Source organism: Canis lupus, chromosome 4, assembly GCF_048164855.1.
Source record: "Canis lupus baileyi chromosome 4, mCanLup2.hap1, whole genome shotgun sequence".
Taxonomy (NCBI): domain Eukaryota; kingdom Metazoa; phylum Chordata; class Mammalia; order Carnivora; family Canidae; genus Canis; species Canis lupus.
In genome coordinates, this window is record NC_132841.1 from 26,015,511 (window position 1) to 26,037,011 (window position 21,501).

Here is a 21,501-nt window from a genome sequence, read left to right on the forward strand (position 1 = left end):
GTTCTAAAGCCCTATGAAATGGGGAGCAAATAGGTTAGCCTTGTACACCATCAGATCTCCTCTGGTGCTTTGATGATAGCAGGTGCTCCTTGAACAATTATCAAGTATTAAATGAGTGACCCAGTGGCTAGTCGATTATTGCAACACTTATGGAAACATCTGTGTCTGTGATGATTGAATAGCTATGATATACAGGATATTGGAGTCTGCAAGTACCAATGTACTTGGAAAATGTATGCTAGAAAAGCAAACCTTAGCTTTTAAAATCTACAGTTAAGCTGAGGCGATGTTCCCTCTCAAAGCATCTTCTTGAGTAAACAACTGTTTTATTTGGAAAACACTTGCCTGTGTAGTTTGAGCCCGAGAGGGATGTTAAACATCAAATGGAAGGTTAAGTACAAAGGCATCACAGAAGTCTTTACGTGTAAGATTCTCAGGCCTTCCGTACATGTTTGCTGCATATCGACTCAACCATTTAATTTCTCATGAGCTCTTATGTATTATGTTTGGAATTAATTTCAGAGGCCTTTTGTGCTAAAGAAGAAAAGGGGCCGTAAACGCAGGAGGATCAACAGCAGTGTAACAACTGAGACCATTTCTGAGACGACAGAAGTACTGAATGAGCCCTTTGACAACTCAGATGAAGAGAGGCCAATGCCACACCTGGAGCCTACCTGTGAGATTGAAGTGGAGGAAGATGGCGGGAAGCCAGTCCTGAGAAAAACATTCCAACATCAGCCTGGGAAGAAAAAACAAACAGAGGAAGAGGAAGAAAAAGACAATCATTGTTTTAAGAATGCTGACCCTTGTAGAAGTAAGTGGAGGAATTATAAAAATCTTATCCTTGTGCATATCTCGTATATTAACCGCCAAAAGGCAAGTACCTGGAGTTATACCCAAAGGCAACTCTGAGGTTGTGTCGACTCATTCATAAAAGGATCTCTCCTTTCTTCCTGGAATTGGATTTTATTTTAAACAACCTCTAAGGCCAGAACATTCCTCCGGGTGGGTTCATCTTTCTTTCCAGAAATTGGCTTATCCTCAGAAACTCTGAAGTCTCTCAATAAGAAACACACAGCATCTCCTTGATTCTAATAGGTACTTTTTTCCCCCACATTTAATATTTCCAGAATCAGGGTTACTGTCTGCGTAAGCATTGAATGCAGTAGTTTCTTTCTTCCTGAAAAATAAATTTAGTAAATCAATCATGCAGCTTATAATTACTGGTGTCTTAGGATACATTATTATCAAGGATCATTTAAACTCACCCACACTATCAGTATTTAGCTTTGATAATATAGGATAGTGTGGAAATCAGGAAATTGTCCTTCCTTTTAAATTACTATTTTATAATTTGCCGTTGGCAGGGACATCCCACCCCATCCTCTACCAAAAAAAAAATACTAACACCAATGAGTAGTCTTTGATGCTCTGTTTAAAAGCAACCATTCCTTGCCTTTTGGCTTGGATACTTAAGTTTCTGGCTGAATCATAAGGATCTATGGACAGTCTCTGCTCTGTGGCTGAAATCACTCTACTTAAAAATTTATTCTAATATCTTTTCTAATCTAAAAACAGGCCATCTCATTTCCTTGAGAACTGCGGTGTCTCTCTTGCTTTTAAGAAGCCACAATTTGGGGTGCCTGGCTCAGTGGGTGGAGCATGCGACTCTTGATCTCGGGGTTGTAAGTTCAGGTCTCATGGTTGGTATAGAGATTACTTTAAAAAATCTTTTTTTTTTTTCTTTTTACAAAGTGGGGGCCCTTGGATGTCTCAGTCAGTTAAGTGTCTGACTCTTGGTTTCAGCGCAAGTCATGATCTCAGGGTCCTGGGATTGAGCCCTGCATCAGGCTCCCTACTCAGTGAGGAGCCTGCTTCTCCTTCTCCCTCTCCCTCTGCCCGCTCATGCTTGCTCTCTCTCTATCAAATAAGAAAAAAGGAAGAAAAAAAGAAAAGCCATAATTTTAAGGGCACGAGCAAGCATCTTCTGACTTTCATAGTTAACAGGAATACTGTTGCTATATACAATAGTTTGCTGAGAGAATGACATCTTACCCTGGTGTAGAGTCCAAACCTTGTTCTTTAGTTTCTTTTTTCTTTCTTTCCTTTTTTTTTTTTTTTTTTTTAAGTTTATTTATTTATTTGAGGGGCAGGGAGAGGTAGCGGGAAAGAATCTTTCAAGCTGGGCAGCCCTGGTGGCTCAGTGGGTTTAGCGCCACCTTCAGCCCAGGGTGTGATCCCGGCGACTGGGATCAGGCTCCATGCGTGGAGCCTGTTTCTCCCTCTGCCTGTGTCTCTGCATCTCTCTCCCTCTGTGTCTCTATGAATAAATAAATAAAATGTTTAAAAAAAAAAAAAAAAGAATCTTTCAAGCTGATATCCCGCTGAATGCAGAGCCTGATTCGGAGCTCGATCTCATGACCCATGAGATCATGGCCTGAACCAGAACCAAGAGTCTGACACCCAACTGACTGAGCCACCCAGGCACCCCAGTTCTTTAGTTTCTTTAAACAAACAGCAAACTGCAGCAAGATACCATTTTTTTGTGTGGACATTGAGCCTTATTTCCACTTCTTAACTTTCTTCTCAGGACTGTGTAAACGAATCATCATTACCTTTATTGTCCACTCTGGGCCATTTGCCTTTAAAATTTTTAGTGGCCATATTCTACCTGATTCCTTTCAGGATCTTCTTAATTACCAGAAAACCCATCTTATTTAGAGAAGTGTTCCTATAAAAGCTGGTAGGTCCAGCAGCATGTGGAATCCAGAGGCACTGGCATGGCTATTTCCTGCCCATGTGAATAGCAATAAAACCATTTGAGTACCTCGAAGTGACTGTTAAGTGGGTATTGTACTTTGTACTTCTGAAGGAATCAGTGTACATCACTTATGTGTTCTTCTCAGCTAGCCAGTTTGAATGTAATCCTTGCAGGTAAGTTTATGTGTAATCCTTTTACTATGTAAATGAACTAGGAGCTTACCCTGCTCTGCACTGATTGGATTAGAAATCATTTCATTCTGGCAAAGAAGGATCTCTGTTCCACATTGAATGTGAAATCTTATGTTTGTTCTCCAAAGTAATGTTTGTAATAGAGGCTGTTTTTCTTTGTAAAGCTTTTCCTTTACATTGACCCCTTCAGGAGATCAGTGTGACCTTTAACTTTCTAAAGATCTCATGAAGGGCAGCCCCGGTGGCACAGTGGTTTAGCGCCACCTGTAGCCCGGGGTGTGATCCTGGAGACCTGAAATCGAGTCCCACATCGGGTTCCCTGCATGGAGCCTGCTTCTCCCTCCACCTGTGTCTCTGCCTCTCTCTCTCTCTCTGTGTCTCTATGAATAAATAAATAAAAATCTTTAAAAAAAAATAGAATAAAGATCTCATGAAGACTTAGGTGTTTTCTATTTGTATTTATTCATATGTTTGTTTGCTTGCTCATATTTAGATAAATATATTTAAAAATTTGTTTATAAAAAAAAAATAAATAAAAATTTGTTTATATTCACATGTGCATAAAGGTACAGTAAAAATAAGATTAGCCAAGTTAAAATAAACATGACAATTATGGTTTGTTTCTTATTTACTTTAAAATGTTCAAACCTTACATTTGAGCAGCAAATTGATCCTAAATACTATGTGGACAGAATTGGTGATAAAAAAGAATACCTATCATTTAAGTATTCAATCATTTCATGGCAAAGACATTACAGTTTGTGTCATGCCAAAATGATGGTCTCTAGTAGATTACAGATGCATTTGTATCGGGGGTATCTAGGTATCTTTTCATTTGTTTCAGAGGTACCCGGTTTATTTTTATGCCAGAGAGAACATTCAAATCAAAGTAAATAATGTCATCTGAGATCATATAAATCCAGTAAATGTCTACAAACAGAAATTTGTATTCTCAGGATAGATATGAGAGTTAGGCTTTTATTCATTTCACCGGGACAGTGGTGCTTTGGATAAATGAGCTAGCAGGAGCCCCTTTCCCCTGTAGTTTCTAATGTGTACATGTTCAAATTGATTGATTATTTATTAACATTGTGGAATTCTGGACTTTTACACCAGAGAATGTCTTATTTGTTAAATTCAAAGCAGTTTATTATAATTGTCAGCATCCAAGTGCCTTTTTTTTTTTTTTTTTTATTCATGAGAGACACAGAGAAAGAGAGAGAGGCAGGCAGAGACACAGGCAGAGGGAGAAGCAGGCTCCATGCAGGGACCCTGACATGGGACTCGATCCCGGGACTCCAGGATCACGCCCTGGACGGAAGGTGGCGCTAAACCGCTGAGCCACCCAGGCTGCCTTCCATGTGCTTTCTATAAAAAGCACAGCTTTCTTTTGGGGGGAGAATAAGTGAGACATGTATTCTTTTCCCCGACCTAGGTGATTCACTAGGTTTATAGCACAATATGAATCTCTGTTAGTTTTGATGGTGTCTTTATCATCAACTCTTGACCTTGAAATCAGTGTATACTAGCTAATTTAGAAAAATGAATTCAGGTGTTCAAAGAGATGCTAAGACTTTGTTTTTCTTCCTCCCGTTTGTCTCCTCGCTAAGACAATATGGATGATGATACAGATACCTTGAAAGAAGGCAGCAGAGACAATCCTGAACCTCTAAAGTGCAAACAAGTATGGCCAAAAGGAACAAAACGTGGTCTATCTAAGTGGAGGCCGAACAAAGAAAGGAAGACCGGATTTAAACTGAACCTGTACACCCCGCCAGAAACACCCATGGAACCTGATGACCAGATAACAGTAGAAGAACAGAAGGAGACTCCAGAAGACAAAAGCAGCCCCACTCCCACCAGGATTGAGGAGGAGGTCAAGGAAGCTATGGAACCCCTGCTGCCTCGGGATGAAAACAGAAGGGACGAAACGTGTGCACCTATAAGTCCGAATAAATCGCCAGGTGAAAAAACAGAAGATGATGCAATCAAGCCTGAGGAGGAAGAAGAAGAGGAGGAGGAAGAAGATGACGAAGAGGAAGAGGAAGAAGAGGAAGAAGAAGAAGAAGAAGAAGAAGAAAATGTCGCAAAGGACCCAGGTGGTGCTAAAAGTCAAGAAAAAGAAGAACCAGAAGTCTGCCTGGGCAAAGAAGACTCTGTTGCCCTGGACGATCATGAAGAGGAGGAGGAAGAGGATGAAGAGCCGTCTCACAATGAGGGTCATGATGCAGATGATGAAGATGATAGTCACATGGAGGGTGCGCAAGCAGAGAAGGAAGACCGGCCAAGAGAAGCCTTCAAAGAAGTACTGGAGAACCAGGAGGCTTTTTTAGACCTTAGTGTCCAGCCTAGCCATTCGAACTCAGAGGTCTTAATGGACTGTGGCGTTGACCTTGCAGCTGCTTGTAACGGTGAGCCCAAGGAGCTTGCTGGAGGCACTGACGCTGCGCCTGAATCGGACGAGGAATCACCGGAAGAACAGGCACCGAAGCAGGACCAAAAGAGCAGCGAAGGCGTGGATTCCGAGTTCAAAGAGAGAAATACCACAACCGTGGAAATAGACTCTGAGACCGTTCAGGCGGTTCAGTCTTTGACCCAGGAGAACAGTGAGCAGGACGACACGTTTCAGGATTGCACCGAGACCCAAGAGGCCTGTAGGAGCCTCCAGAACTACACCCATGCAGACCAAAGTCCACAGATCGCCACCACTCTGGACGACTGCCAGCAGTCAGACCACAGTAGCCCAGTTTCGTCCGTCCACTCCCATCCCAGCCAGTCAGTACGTTCTGTCAACAGCCCCAGCGTCCCTGCCCTGGAAAACAGCTATGCCCAAATCAGCCCAGATCAAAGTGCCATCTCCGTGCCATCTCTGCAGAACATGGAAACCAGTCCCATGATGGACGTCCCGTCGGTGTCCGATCATTCACAGCAAGTTGTGGACAGCGGATTCAGTGACCTGGGCAGCATCGAGAGCACAACTGAAAACTATGAAAACCCGAGTAGCTATGACTCTACCATGGGCGGCAGCATTTGTGGAAACGGTTCCTCCCAGAACAGCTGCTCCTATAGCAACCTCACCTCGAGCAATCTGACACAGAGCAGCTGTGCTGTCACCCAGCAGATGTCCAACATCAGTGGGAGCTGCAGCATGCTGCAGCAGACCAGCATCAGCTCTCCCCCGACCTGCAGCGTCAAGTCTCCCCAAGGCTGTGTGGTGGAGAGGCCTCCCAGCAGCAGCCAGCAGCTGGCCCAGTGCAGCATGGCTGCTAATTTCACCCCGCCCATGCAGCTGCCTGAGATCCCCGAGACTGGCAACGCCAACATCGGCCTGTATGAACGGATGGGCCAGAGTGATTTTGGGGCTGGGCACTACCCGCAGCCATCAGCCACCTTCAGCCTTGCCAAACTACAGCAGTTAACTAATACACTGATTGATCATTCATTGCCTTACAGCCATTCCGCTGCTGTAACTTCCTATGCAAACAGTGCCTCTTTGTCCACACCACTAAGTAACACAGGGCTTGTTCAGCTTTCCCAGTCTCCGCACTCCGTCCCTGGGGGACCCCAAGCACAAGCTACGATGACCCCGCCCCCCAACCTGACTCCTCCTCCGATGAATCTGCCACCGCCTCTTCTGCAACGGAACATGGCTGCGTCAAATATTGGCATCTCCCACAGCCAAAGACTGCAAACCCAGATTGCCAGCAAGGGCCACGTCTCCATGAGAACCAAATCGGCATCTCTGTCACCAGCCGCCGCCACCCATCAGTCGCAAATCTATGGGCGCTCCCAGACTGTAGCCATGCAGGGTCCTGCACGGACTTTAACGATGCAGAGAGGCATGAACATGAGTGTGAACCTGATGCCAGCCCCAGCCTACAACGTCAACTCTGTGAACATGAACATGAATACTCTCAATGCCATGAATGGGTACAGCATGTCCCAGCCGATGATGAACAGTGGCTACCACAGCAATCATGGCTACATGAATCAAACACCCCAATACCCTATGCAGATGCAGATGGGCATGATGGGAACCCAGCCATATGCCCAGCAGCCAATGCAGACCCCACCCCACGGTAACATGATGTACACGGCCCCTGGACATCACGGCTACATGAACACGGGCATGTCCAAACAGTCTCTCAATGGGTCCTACATGAGAAGGTAGGCAACAGGGGCAGTCACGAGATCCCCTGGGCATCACCATTGGATCGAATCTGCACAAATACCTTCGAAGAGTACGATTTCAAAACCAGCAATTGGTGTGAATGCAAAAACATTTGTTGGCACCATTTATTTAAAAAAAAAAAAAAAAAAAAAGCTGTATGCAGCAGAAAGCCTTATACAAGTTGTTTTTTCTTTTTTTTTTTTTTTTCCTTTTTCTTTTTTGGTATCTTTGTTTCTGTTACTTTTATATGAAATTCTCTGCAAAGGAAGGCCTCTCTGGACTACAATTTGAAGGCAGCCACTTGTTGTGCCTGCTTCCATTAAATGATGTGGATATCAAGCCCCACCCCACCAAATTATCTGTTTTAATACTGAACCTGGAACTTTTTTTTTCCCCCTTCCCTGTCCACTCCATGTAAATGCCTTTAGCATTTCAGTTCTTGTATATTTTGGTTAAGGTGACACTTGAGCATGCCGCTAATGTCTTTGTTAGTGACAGTGCATTTTGTAGTACTGTACAAGTGTTGTGCTAACAGTAAGCCATTTCTTAAGTTTTTTGCCTTGAGTAGGGTGCCCTAATTTGAGGGTTTAAAAAAAAAACTATATTTTTGTTAATTATAAAACTGTAAAGAGCTATAAAAGCTATTCCCATTTGGTTAGTCAAAAGGGTTTTATTGCTCAATGTTTGGTGTAAAGTTGAGACCCTTTTCCATTTTGGTGACAGATTTCTTTGGGGAAAAAAGGCAGCTTTCTGTTTTATAAATGCAGACTTCTGTTTATTGAATGAAGCATATCTCAGTGTTTATCTGTCAGGTTTTGAAACATTTCATATATGTCCAAATACTTGGCAGGATTTAAAAAAAAATAGTGAATTTGGTGTAAAGTTGCTATTTTATGGAAATGCCTCTAACTTTACATTTTCATTCCATCTGTAGATTTTTCTATCTTTATAAAATATTGGAGTTATTTTTTAAGGAAAAATAGAGAAGTAGCTTGTGAATAGCTCAAACTAAGCTTACAGAACCGCATGTAAAAAAGCAAAAAAAAGTTATTTGTGTCTGTTTATATTGCTTCCTTTTTTGTAGCCTTTGTACCTGTACAGGGTGACTGTAAGGGCCAAGCAGGAGAGGCGTAATCCTTGTATAAAATAGGAGCCAGCGACACTCTTGTATTTATCTGTTCTCTTTTTAGTCAGTCACTTCAAAAAAAAAAAGAAAAAAAAGAAAAAAAAACAAACAAAAAAAAGCTGTACATTTTAACATAAAATAAATTATGATGAGCCATTTTTAGCCTCTTGTGTCCTGTCATATTATGATTGATAGAGAATGACCAATGGAACTGTATCATGTGTCACATCTCAGAACACATACACATTTTGGGAAAATAAATTATTTAGTGTAAATTGGAGTTATGAGATTTTTCTGATTTGTTTTGACTTTGGGGGAGGGGGTTGGCAATAAATAAGAGTAATATCTAATAAAAACCATCACATATACCAAATACCTATTTAATAAATTAATTTATAATGGATTTTAATGCTTTTCATGAAAGTTTATTTTATGCTGGTGCATACCTTCTGTATGCCAATCATTGTCTTTAAAATAAAGTGAATTTGTTTTTTTCTTTTTGACTTGGATCTTCATTTGCAAAGGGATCCTGCACAAATGTCCATTTGCCTCATTTGTACAGTCTGTTATAAACACCCCTCAGCGCCTTAGCACAGTGATAGCCAACTTCATTTTTATAAAAGTTCATACCCAAAAAAGCACCCAATCGGGATTGTGTATTTGAGAAATCATTTTCTCAAAAAAAGGTGTGAAAGTTTTGCTCTGTTGTGAATGAGTTGATTGGATGTTTTCTTTAGAGTCTAAAGTTAATACCACCCCCCCCGGAAAAAAAATGTTTACAAACATTATTTTATGGCATTCGGGGAAGGTTCTGTCTGTTAAAACATTTTATTACTCAAACTCCAAGCCTAGAAATAAATGCTTGACTTGGTACCCATGTGAAACTGGCCCACTAAGCTCTCAGTGTGTCTAAATGTGGGTGCTTACAACTCTCCTGTCATTTCTTTCATACGTCTTGGAGGGAAAGCATTGCCTTTCCATAAGTGGTTTAACACAAGCAAAGCAAGTGTAGAGACTTCGGACACAAACTTTAAGGAGACTCAGAATAAAACTGAAAAGGCAGGCCAGGTGCACACACCCCGGGATCACAGGCTCCTGCAGACGGGGGATGCCCGCTGGTGTTTGGCCTGGTGCTCTCACCCTTCCTCCGGTTCTTTCGCGCTTACAGAGCATCCTGGCTGAGTGGCAAGACCATGGATAATAACAAAAGACCAAGTCTTTTGGTTCTTTCCTTCTACAAATGCAGCCAGTGGATGAACATCTGTAGTGGCTGAGGGAGAGCTTACAGGAAGAGCCTTCTGCAAGGGCTGTCGTCACGAAGGGAAGAAGAGAAACTTGGAGGCGCTGTGCTGGTTGCCAAGGGAATAGAATGACCACCTCCAGAGCCGGAGGTGACGGTGTGCCGCCTGTTTGAAACCACAGCTGCCTCAGTGCGGCAGCGTCTAGGGTCTTAGCAGCCCAGTGGGTGCGCCTGTCAGGCAAGAGGCTGCCCGAGCCGGAGGGCTGGGGCGGGGGCCTGCTAATCAGCTGATCTGGAAGCTTCCACAGGCTCCATCTTGAAACCTTCCCAGAGGTAGTCTCTTCCCTCCTCTGTTGAGGTTCTTTGGGAACGGAGATGTCCCTGTTTTCCCTTTCACAACGGCTTGTTAATCACACCCTATGGTCTGTGTGACACTGGGGTTCCGGCCCCTTGGTCCTCTGGGGAGCTCATGGGCAAGTTCTAGTCACTGCCCCAGACCTGCCAGACCAGCATCTCAATACAGTCCTGGGGACTTCCTGTGTCACAGGCTTCCAAATGACAGCAGGGGAGCCAGGGACAGGACCTCCTCTGCCAGCCCCCATCTCAGGCATTCATGGGTAGAACAGAAAGGCTCTGGGGAGAGAAACTGCTGATCTGAGGTGGCCTCAGAACACCCCGCACATTCTTTACTTACCCATCCTCACTAGAGAAAGCAATTCCAACCTAAACGTGATGCCAAGGATCCTGGAAAACAGGAACTTGGATTTGTTAGGACTGAAATGGGGTCATTGTTAGGTTGAGATTCATTAACAAGCCATGTTTTTTAAGCCCAGTAATGTGTTCTTCCCTTTACCTTCTAAGAGTCTCAAGTGGTCATCAGCTGTCGATCATAACTTTTGAATAGTTCGAGTGGTGCCTCCCCAGGTGTGAAGGCATTGGCCTTCCTTGCCGACATTCTATTTTAGAAATAATAATATTGTTACCAGGCTCTCATAAACAGCCCTTTCTCGGGATCCACACGCCCACCCTGTGCAGGAGATGGAGCAGTTGTCTCCAGCGTACAGAGGAGATTGGGCTCAAAGAAGCTAACTTGATTGCTCAAACTCGCTCGGCTAAAATTTGTGAGCTGGAACAAACTCTGTTCTCCAAATGGCAGCTCTTCCTACAACACTTGACTCTGAGAAGGCCCTAAGTTGTCATCGCTCTGATTCAAAGGCTTAGCTAGCAAATCCATGATGCTCTAGGAACTGGTAAGTACTATACGAGTACAGTTTACTTGGTTGGGGCAAGCCAGCATTGTCTCCAACGGTCTACAGTCAAAACTCAAGAGTACCAGTACTGTTAGGTGGGGAAGCAGTACCTTCAACCTCTCTGCGTCCAGGTGCCCATAGTTCCACACTCCTGGCTTTCCTTCTGCCTGTCTCTGCTCCTGGATTTCCCCCTGCCACCCAGGCCCAGCTCTAAACATTGATGTTGAAGTGCTCAGGCCTGGTGCTCCTTCTCCTCATCTCACCCAGTACTATGGGGAGCCAAACATCACTAATGTACACATAACACCTAGAATTATGTCTGCAGTTGTGAACACTCCTCTAAGCTCCCTCTAGATTCAAGGTCAAGTGACATGGGACACCTTTTGTATGTCTTACAGACCTGATAAAATGTCATCTCCAGCCCTCTCCCACATTTCTACCCTAGTCAACCCGGTCTCCATATCCAAGCAAGAAACTGAATCATCTAGATCAAACGAGAATGCTCCCTCCCCTTTGGAAAGTGTGATCCGTCAAGTTTCAGCTCACCCCATCTCCTCAGAGAGGTCTTGACGGCCCAGTCCGCAACTGTTGTCCACCTCAGTACCTGTTTCCCTCATTGCACTTGATTACAACCTGCCGTTTTGTTTTTGCTTTTTGGCATGTGGTAGGTTCTTGGTGAATACTTGACCAAACAATTTACCTCTGAAGACTTGAAATGTTTTTGCAAAAATTTCTGTTCCTACTTTCTTCTCCCTCTGGCTCCCAGGAGCCATCTTGAAGAGATCAGTACTCTGCTTCTGCCATCCTCAGTAGGACTCACAGCCGCACAAAGGGGTGGGAGCATATAGAAGGGCATAGAGAAGCTCAAGAGATTACCAGCATTACATCCTTCCTACATAATGGACTCATCTAAATGTAAGTATTTATTATTATGTAGTAAATATAATATTATGTGTAAAATATATTTCATTAACGTGGAAATATTAATTTCTCTCTGGATGTGGGAGATAAATGAGTTTTGAGTGGGTTATTGGGATCCTGTAAGCACCTCTGTGATCTTAGAGCCCCTTTTGGTCTGTATCTCTTTCCCAGGAGCCTGAGAATAGCTCTCCTCACACTCCAATCTGAGTCGTCACGAGGACCTGACTTCTCTTGGGCTAAGATGACTCAGAGCAGTCCCAGGAAGCCCGGTGCAGCCACAGGGGCCCAGGCCACAAGTCCTCCCCGCCCCCGGTACGAAATCAGGGCAGCCCACCTAAAGTCACAGAGTAGCTTTACAAAGCTGCTGAGCCCCTGGACACTATCTTCCCTCCATGAAGAACTTCATGTGGTTTCCTGCTGCAAACGACAACCAAATTGGACATTGGGCCCCTTTTCATATTTTTCCCACAGGCCTTTGCTTTCTCCAGGCAGTTTTGGTTCCTGGTCCTTAATCCCGGGCATCTCCATCAGCACCTCTCTTTGGGTCCTGTCTAGTTTAGGGCTCCTGGTTCCAGAAGCCATCTACCTGCTTGTTGCCACCTGCTTTTATCTTCTCCAGACTGAAAGTCACACAGGGGCGCCTGGGCGACTCAGTAGGTTCAGCGTCTGCCTTCAGATCCGGCCATGATCTCAGCAGTCTGGGATCGAGCTCCGCATTGGGCTCCCTGCTACTCCCTCCGCCCTCTGCCCCTCGCCCTGTTTGTACTATCTCCCTCTCTCTCTCTCTCTCTCTCAAATAAGTAAATAAAATCTTTTTTTTTAATAGCTTAAAAAAAAAAAGAATGAAAAATCACACCAAGCCTGGCTTAGCTCTCAGGGGCGGGGAGAGTCCACACCCCAGCTCACCTGCCCTGCTCTCCCATTAAACAGCAAACACTTTCCGGTGTGACTGAAAACAAGCCTGTGCTGCTTTGACTAGAATCCAAAGGAAAGGAGCTTCTTCAAGTAGTAGCCTCCTCCTTTTTTCCAAAATTCTAAAGTCAAGCACGCTTGTCTGCAATTCCCTGAACTTCTCCGGGTCGAGGCAACTCTGGAGAAGATCCTGAAGAGGCCTGGCTCCTGAGGAGGGTGGAAGCACACACGGCAGGGGCCTCTGCACAGGGACTCAGGACCCCCACCCCCAGCCCTAATAAAGGGCCTCGCAGGGAGCAGCGTCTGTGGCTGGTGACCCGTGCCTGGCGATTCCGTGGAAAGGAGGATGCGGGAGCTGCTAAGGAAGTACGGATGCTCCCGAGAGGGGACCCACTAATAAGCTGTGCAAACTCTCCTCTAAAACAGCTCCCCAGGGTGCTATTCTGCGAGGCTAGAAAAAAAAAAAAAAAAAAAAAAAACTTGTATTTTAAAATTATTTTTTAAGAATATAACTTTCAGACAAAGCCAGCACATTTAATCACAGCACAATGCCTACACATTTTCCAATCCTTTTCTGCTTCCATCTTACCAGATTTAAAAAAAAAAAAAAAAAAAGATAAAAAAATACAGGCGCCTTTGTGCAGAACTGTGTGCTCATCTGTAACCAATTCTGCTGAGTGACTGCTCCATTCTGCTGTGAAGCCAAGTGCTCATCCGGAAGGCAGCCTTGAATCCTCCCTGTTCATCAGCACACACCTGGAGGTTTAAGATGGGAGGAAGTCAAGCTTTGGTTTCACCCTCCCAAGCCACAGGGCAGGGCTCTTTGGGACTTCTTTCTCCGTTCCCGAGTGTCTCTGCGTGCCCTGCAAGAGGCCCTACGGCTCCTCATCAGCCTTCTCACTGTTGTCACTGTGCTCGGCCTGTCGCCTCTGTTGCACCAGCTGCTTGTCCAGTTCCCGGAGCTGCTTCAGAAAGCCCCGGTTGGGTAGGACACAGCGGTTCTTGGCCACTTGTTGAATGGCATCCACCAGGGTCATGTTCTTGTGAATCATCAGGTAGGCCAGGACCAAGGTCGCTGACCGGCTGCGGCCCATGACACAGTGAACCAGGATCTTACCTGAAATGCAGTAGGGAGAAGAGGCACCAAGCTATACTAGTCATCATTGCATTCTTCACCACCATGCACTCTTGGGGGTGGAGACGAATGGCAATTTCCCTTAAGATTATCCTTGATGAAGCAGTAAACATCATTTTTATCAAATTTCAGCCTTTGGTTGCACATCTACTTAATACTCTGTGTGTTGAAATAGTACATACATACATACAAAGCACTTTGGCCAACTACCAACGTAAGATGGTTATCTCAAGAAAAAAACACATGGGAGATTGAGTTGCAAGCTGAATTAGCCACTGTTTCATGGAAACACTGTTTTTAGCTAAAAGAACAAATGACAGAAAAACCATAATAATTCACACGTGGATACTTGACAGACTTTGTCTCAAAAATGAACAAAGTAAGCCTCTCATTTCAAAGAAAACAACCAATGGCATTCATTGCCAGTAATAAAATGCAAGCTTTTGAGCAAAAATTAGAATTTTTGAAAACTCATATCTATTACTTTGAGGTGGACAGTTTCCCCATACTTCTAGATTTTTTTTTCATACTTCTAGATTTTTAAGATTGGTGGTGATATTAACAAATGTGTCCTTTTGATAATGTACAGTGAAAAGTGTCAACATTTGGAAGATCTACATAACTTAGGAACAAATATTTTCCAAATGACCAATGTGGGATATTACAAAATCATGCATGGATTAAAAAAATCATTCAGGGATCCCTGGGTGGCGCAGCGGTTTGGCGCCTGCCTTTGGCCCAGGGCGCGATCCTGGAGACCCGGGATCGAATCCCACGTCGGGCTCCCGGTGCATGGAGTCTGCTTCTCCCTCTGCCTGTGTCTCTGCCTCTATCTCTCTCTCTGTGACTATCATGAATAAATAAATAAAATCTTTAAAAAAAAAAATCATTCAAAGTGCCAGGCACCCCAACAGAGTATGTCTGAAGTTTATTGATATGGTTTTAGATTCCAGATCGCAGCTCGCCTTTAAAAAACTATTACTTGTAAAGTTTTGGTGTAGTATTAAAGAAGAATATTCACAATTATCTGAAATGGCTGTTAAAATATCCCTCCCTAAAAAACAAAAATAAAAATATCCCTCCCTTCTCCAACTATATACCTGAATGAGGCTGGATTTTCTTCATATACGTCAACCAAAACAACATATCGCAACAGATCAAATGCAGAAGCTGATATGAGAATCCAGCTGAATTCTAATAAGCCTCACATTGAAGAGATTTGAGACAAAGAAAAAAAAAAAAGCAAAATAATGCCCCTCTTCTCCCTAGCTTTATTTTATAAAATAGAATTTTTCATCAAAGCATGCTATTATTTTAACATGTGATGGGTTTTTAAGTTTTAAATATCCTTAAGTTTTTCAGCTTTTATTTCTTGTAGGGTAAATATGGATAGATATAACCTACACAAACCAAAGCTCTTTGAAGACTTCAATACTTTTTAAGAGTGTCAAAGGGTTCTGAGACTAACAAATTTGAGAACCAGAGATCTTGAAAAATCTCTACAAACAAAAAACTCCCTTTGGACTCTACCATAGGTAGCGTCACCTGGGCCCAGCTGAGAAGCACGATGCGAAGCAGCTTGTGCATCCTTCATGTCTGCATTTGGTGACGCCCTGGAGCCCCACAGTACACCAATGTGCTTTATCTCATTTTATCCTTAACAGAACCTTCAAGCTTCATTATCATCATCCCTCCTTTATGGATGGGAAACGGGCTCCAAGTGGTGAAATGTCATACCAGAGGTCGTCCATAAAGCAAGTGCCATCAACAGAAATACTTTATTTAATTTTTTTTTTTTAAGATTTTATTTATTCATAGAGGCGCAGAGAGAGAGAGGCAGAGACAGAAGTAGGCACCATGCAGAGAGCCTGACGTGGGACTCGATCCCGGGTCTCCAGGATCACGCCCTGGGCTGCAGGCGGCGCTAAACCGCTGTGCCACCGGGGCTGCCCCAGAAATACTTTAAAGCAACTTGTTGAGGCCCTCTGTGTACTGGCCACTGGCCTCTGTGCTCTGCAGACAGAGAAAGTGGTAAGATTAAGCTCTCGGCGTGTCCCCACCACTGCCATCCCAGTGGTTGTCCTCTCCTGTCGTCGTGGGATGGCTCAGCTGGGGACGAGATGGCTGGGGCCGCTTGCGCTGTGTGACTCGTGACCCCAGGGACGCCTCTATTCCTGCGTCTCGGGCCTGAGGCTGGAAGGATGACCACAAGGACTCACGGACATCAGAGGGCTCGGGGAACACCGGCAGGGTACCAGAACAGCTTGCTAAAGAACGTTTCTGAGTGGATATGGCTCCCCCGTGTCCCTCCACCTCCAGCCCCTGCCCTGGGCCCGGGGATGGCGCCCCGGGCGGTGGTGACGGTCAGCAGCCCAGGCAGCGAGAGAAACCCAGGAGGCCCGAGCTCCGGGCACAGGGATCCCCTCTTGCCTGCCCCTGCCCCGGAGGCCTGCGCCCCTCGCGCAGCAGCAAGGATCCACTCCGGCCTCCCCACACGCACGGCTGGCTCAGAGCGGCGCTTCCCAAGGAGCTCTTCACCTTACCCCCATTGGGTTCCCGGAGCCTGACAGCGGACCGGGCTGCCCCCGGCCACCCGCCCCTGGCTGGGCCGCCTTCTCGGCGCGCCTCGGCCTCAAGGGAGGCGAGAAGCGGCCGCGGCCTGGGGGGGACGCGCTCTGGCCCCGAACGTGCCTCCGGCCTTCCCATCCCCGCAGACTGTTCCGGAGGCCGCCGGGCCCCTCGCCAGCTCTGCTGATAACTAAAGCGTTTCTTCCTCTCCTGGCCAAAAGGGTAATTCTTTCTGTCATGACTAAACGCTCGAAACAGACGAAAGCTGTAGTTCATTAAGTCTTCGGGGAGCCTGAAGTCTGTTAAGCGGGAGGAGGGGAGATGAAGGCCAGAGGGAGCCGGAGGGGCTCGGCCGCCAGCCCTTGAGCGTGGTGGGTGCCCCCGGACGGGCCCTGGCTCGGCCCACCCCAGGGACTCGGGGAGGCTCCCTGTGTGACCCCAGCCGGGCCGGGGCCTGAGCGCTGGCAGCCGCGTCCCCCTGCGTTGGCCCTTCTAGGCCGATGCCTTGGGCCCAAGCCAGACGCCCAACCGCTGAGCCACCCGGGGGCCCCTCAGTTCTTTCCTAATCTGTTCATTTTCTTAAAAGGAATGCTGTTTGCAGCCACTCAATTGACTTGATGGCACACTGAGAAGTCTCAGTCTATGTTTCAAAAATGGTGATTTCAGTGAGACCGTTGCCCTTAGCCTTTACCAAAAGGCGAACTCCCACAATCTCATAAAGAAGACCCGTATCCAGAATCTCTGCTGCTCCCCAGTTGCATATTGGGCTGCGTGCCCCCAGCAAGCACAACGTGCAGTTCGCAGCTGACGCGTCCAGAGCCTCACCTCACCCCCATAGCTTCCACGCGCATTTTCCATATTTCACCGCAGGCCGATCGGCACGTCGCGCTGATGAGGTCGATGGAATCATCATCCTTGCGGAGGGGAGGTGTGAAGAGGTGGGCTGTCCAAGTTGCCCAGCTGGCAAGTGACCGAGCCGTGACGCCAGCCCGGGCCACCCGATGCCAGACTCAGAGCTCGGACATGCCGCGTGGCTCCCAGGTGTGTGGACAGCAGACAGAAGTTCCACCAGGTAACACGAACTTCTACTACATGCAGCACATGCTGATATTTTCAAGTCTTCTCTGTTTTCCTTTTTCTACGGTTTTATTTATTTCTTCATGAGACCCAGAGAGGGAGAGGCAGAGACACAGGCAGGGGAGCCCGATGAGGGACTCGATCCTGGGACCCAGGGTCACGACCTGAGCCGAAGCCAGACACCCAACTGCCGAGCCACCCAGGTGCCCCTCAATTCTTTTCTAATCTGTTCATTTTCTTAAAAGGAATGCTGTTTGCAGCCACTCAATTGATTTGATGGCACACTGATAAGTCTCAGTCTATGTTTCAAAAATGGTGATTTCAGTGAAACAGTTCCCCTTAGCCTTTACCAGAAGGTGAACTCCCACAATCTTATAAAGAAGACCCGTATCCAGAAGCTCTGCTGCTCCCCAATTGCATATTATCGCTGGTGACCAAAAGATAGGCCCCTGTCACTCAAATCAGATATACAGGCCAAGCCTGTTAACCCATCAACCCTACCACCACCCACCCTCAACTCAACCCCGCCCCTGCCAGGTGCATACTCTCACAAGCGACCTCCTTCCTTGGTTTTGGGGGTCACTCTTTGCCTGTCTCTCCCTCACCTAACCTTCATCAGCAGCGTGCAAAGGCAGAGTTCCTACTTCTCCCAAAACAGCTCTGGGTATGTTGGAAGTGGTGAGAAAAAGGGGTGCATGTTGTATTTTGAACTGCTAGGGGCAGGACTGTGTGTGCTGCAGTGAGGTGGGGGACCCCTTAAAATACCCTGAGAATCTGGTCTGGTGAAAGCTTAGAAGTACCAGAGAACCAAGCTCCTGCTCAAAAGCAGACTTCATTTATTTATTCATACCTGCTTTATCCATAATAGATTTTAAGGTGGCTTCAAAAGCAGGCTATGGACCGTTTAAGAAAAAGAAAGAAAGAACAAAAGGAGAGCGGTGATACTAAAAATCTGATCTTTAGAGCCTCACAGTATCTGCCCTGGGATTTCTTAAATTAAAACCACACTGCTTTCACCTCTGAGGATGCCATGCCAGGAGCACTTAAGGCCATCCAAATGGGGTTTCCGTGGCAGTATTTTGTCAGTACTTCTTTCTCTGCTGAAGAATGACACGTTCAGTTGCTTCAGATCTTATAACCAGCTGGAGTGCCTGACCTTTCCTGATTTTTGGTGACCTCTTATACAGTAAAGTCACCGGATGCTCAAAAAAAAGGGCAAAGGACTCTTCTGGGAGGCCTGAGTGACAGAAGGAATTCCTGCTGGCCTCTGATTAGCTCTGTGACCTGGGCACATCACTTGCCTTCTCTGGGCCTCTGTTTCCCCAGCTCTCAGGCTGGGACACTGGACTAGATTATTTCTGAGACTTTTCAAGAGTGACTAGAGTTGCCTGGGGAGTCCTTTCGGAAGAGATGGGTCAGGGTAGGATAGGGGTAGGAGTGGGTCCCTCGGGGCTCACTACAGGCCACAGGAACAGCTCTAACAGCACCACAAGGAAGGCTTTCCAGCAAGAGTAAACAAGACTGGATGTGAGGGGCAGCAGTGGGAAAGAGCGTACACTTGGCTGGAACTAGCCAAGGAAAGAACAGGAAAGACGAGAGGGGAGAGAGATGCCTTGCCTTAGGGCCAGACTGTCCATCAACACCTCTTACATCAAGAGTATAATAAGAAACATATGAGGGAGCCTGGCTCTAATATGCTGTAGTAGCGTCCCCTGGATTTCCAGTGAGTGACTAGACATCATGTGTCCACTGCGTGTGTGCATGTGGCATGAAGGCTGAGCACATGCCAACCCCACTGGATGGAGTCTGTGGCCATGCCATCGCTGGACCAATGAGTATTTTATTTTGTTACTCTGACTACTCAGCATAGGTGACAAACTGACAGCCATTGGGCTTCTTCTGTTTGGCCTTTGCAGCATTTTAAGACATGTTCAGTGTGTTGCCAGCACTTAAAAATTAGGCAATTTCACATTAAAATCCAGGATTGAAGACTTTTCCTGAAAAATCAGCTCTACATCTGCACTGATTCTCACAAGACACATGTTGGCTGAGACTGAGTAGCAGCTGCCCCCTTGGAGAGTATAGGGGGCTCTTGACTTGGCTATAGGCACTCCCCACCCACACCCCATGCCTTCCCCACAGCCCACTTCATTTGTTTACATTCCCCGCCAGGTTCTGCAGGGTTTGCATTTGATTTGAGCCCCAGACTTGTGGATATTCAAGTGCAAAGGGCATTGAGAAGGGACCCCAGCCTCCTCCCTGGCAATGGGGTCCTATCCTGCTCCCCTTCCCCCAGCCAACTGTCTGGTCCCACACCCCTGCCCACCGATTCTATCCCCTGCACGTTCTCTGGCCTGGGCATATACTTTTCTCCCTTCACCCTTTCTTCTTTTCTAGGTGCTTTTGAACACATGGTCTAATAGTCAGGACATCTCCATATCGCTGTTCTGTGATCTGGCCAGTCCTAAACATGACTGGAGAGCCCCCATTCTTTCCCATTTCAGCAGAGAGGGGAAAGACGCTAAAATGGTGTGCCAGGAACTGGAAACAAGCTGTCATGGGAGTCTATTGTGCGAGTTCAAAGTTGGAATGTCTTTTTTCCTTTTTTTTTTTTCCTCTTTTCGGATTGGAAACTTTATTATGATGATGCACACATGCTAGTGTGGTTATGTGTTTCATGGTGCATGACCTCTCTTTATCAAACACATCTGAGAACCCGCTGTGCACCAGGTTCTGTGCTAAGTGCTCCATGTGGGTTGCCGCTGATCCTCATTATAACCTTTCAAGGTAAATATTTTCATCACTAGATGGAGAAGGCAAGGCTTAGAGAAATCACATTGTTAGTAAGTTATATGGCGTGAATTTGAACCCCGCCCTGTCTTCTCCAAAGCCTGCCAGACCCCTTCCATTAAGAGAAAGTTTGAAGATACAGTAATGGCGAAAGAGTACATTAAACAGAAACTGAAGGACTGGGTTGTTGCAGCTTTGTGTTTTTTTCTTGTCAAATACGTTTTCAGTTAACTTCAAATAATCTGAGGAGAATTTTTCCTCATGTTGATGAGTCTGAGTCCCATTGCTTTTTGATACTGCTAAGAAACCCATAATGTGCATAAATGCAAGAGATGGTCCATAAATAACCTCATAAAAGCATGACTTTGAAATGAGGCATCCCCTAATATAAGCACTTTGGTTCTGTGAGGTTTTTTTTTTTTTTTTCTTTTCATTGTGACATTGCTTTCTGAACCAAAATAATGACAAATTGTTGGTGCCTAGCTGTGGGGCCAGCTAGCTCAGGGACTCAGGCCATGGAGGGATGGCCATCAAGGTCTGGGACTCGACTTATGCCCAGCTACAGCCCGCAAGTTCCTGAGGCAGGTGGGTCAGCCAATCACTGAGCCTCCTAATCCCAGCCTCTTGTGGCAAGAAAGGCTTTCAGTAACTGGACACACTGAATTGTGCAATGACCCCAGAAAGGGGTATGACACATGGGCCTAAAGTCAGAGCACAGATTAGGGAGTTGAAGTTCCTCTGGAAGTTTCCTCTATGAAATGCCCCTGAAACACCCCCTTGCAGCAATAACTGCACACTGTTTTACGCCAATGCAGACCTAAGCCATGCCCTTCTCTCCAAAAGAGCCTTGTAGCCTTTACCCAGATTAGACCAGCTAACACTGCATTTTGAGTGCAAGGACTAGCCCTGTGACTTTAAAAATGGATAATTAGCCTTGGGAAATTTGGACATCACAGATGCAAAACTCAGATTCTCAAATACAGTTCGCCGTTCAGAAGGCTAGGTTGTCAGCTTTCTCTAGGAGGCCTCACTAGACTGTGTGTATCTGGGGGCAGGGGTGGGTGCAGAGGCAGGGTTCGGGGAGGCCGCGGGCTCGGTTGGCTGGCGGGAGATTCCGAAGTCTCTCCATGGATTCCCAGTCAAGTCAGCTCCCTGAAGGTTTTCTGGCACTGAAGCCCCTAGCGGTTAGTCAGGTCTGGGCCCAGGCACAATTAGCGTCTGGGCTGCAGTCCCAGCTTTGAGGCCATCCAGACGGTCCTGCTGTTCGAGGATCGCTGATGAGCCTTAAGGAATTGGGATTCAGGCCAAAGGCCTTTCCCCTGAACCCTCCCGATCCCCACTCCCCACAGCGGCAGCCGG

The 21,501-nt window shown here is 46.1% G+C and overlaps 3 protein-coding genes across 11 annotated transcripts in view; 2 read left to right on the forward strand and 1 right to left on the reverse strand.

The window, feature by feature from the left end:
- Positions 1-8,745, forward strand: part of KAT6B (lysine acetyltransferase 6B) — a 186,751-nt gene extending 178,006 nt beyond the window's left edge. For all 6 annotated transcript variants that reach the window (XM_072823688.1, XM_072823687.1, XM_072823691.1 and 3 more), the window contains exons 17-18: positions 523-814; positions 4,563-8,745. In XM_072823688.1, the coding sequence (XP_072679789.1) occupies positions 523-814; positions 4,563-7,123 (2,853 nt within the window). In that variant the 3' untranslated portion in view covers positions 7,124-8,745. The remainder of the gene's footprint in view (positions 1-522; positions 815-4,562) is intronic.
- Positions 8,746-13,052: 4,307 nt separating this feature from the next.
- DUSP29 (dual specificity phosphatase 29) overlaps positions 13,053-21,501 on the reverse strand; it is a 32,593-nt gene continuing 24,144 nt past the window's right edge. For 3 of the 4 annotated variants that reach the window (XM_072823707.1, XM_072823710.1, XM_072823709.1), the window contains exon 4: positions 13,053-13,689. In XM_072823707.1, the coding sequence (XP_072679808.1) occupies positions 13,448-13,689 (242 nt within the window). In that variant the 3' untranslated portion in view covers positions 13,053-13,447. Of the gene's footprint in view, positions 13,690-19,920; positions 21,426-21,501 lie in introns of those variants that run through there. The other variant, XM_072823708.1, reaches the window with a different exon arrangement.
- Positions 15,909-19,726, forward strand: LOC140631658 (uncharacterized). Its single transcript, XM_072822889.1, has 3 exons — positions 15,909-16,070; positions 16,102-16,497; positions 17,146-19,726. Exons 1-3 carry the CDS (start codon positions 15,909-15,911, stop codon positions 17,437-17,439), a joined length of 852 nt encoding a protein of 283 aa, XP_072678990.1. The 3' UTR covers positions 17,440-19,726.

What these genes read in the sequence shown, in the direction of transcription:
- LOC140631658 (XM_072822889.1), top strand. Translation starts at nt 15,909, where the DNA reads ATGACCACAAGGACTCACGGACATCAGAGGGCTCGGGGAACACCGGCA. An exon ending in CGCCCCGGGCGGTGGTGACG is followed by an intron (nt 16,071 to 16,101) that starts GTCAGCAGCCCA and finishes AGAGAAACCCAG; the next exon opens with GAGGCCCGAGCTCCGGGCAC. An exon ending in TTCCTCTCCTGGCCAAAAGG is followed by an intron (nt 16,498 to 17,145) that starts GTAATTCTTTCT and finishes ATTTCACCGCAG; the next exon opens with GCCGATCGGCACGTCGCGCT.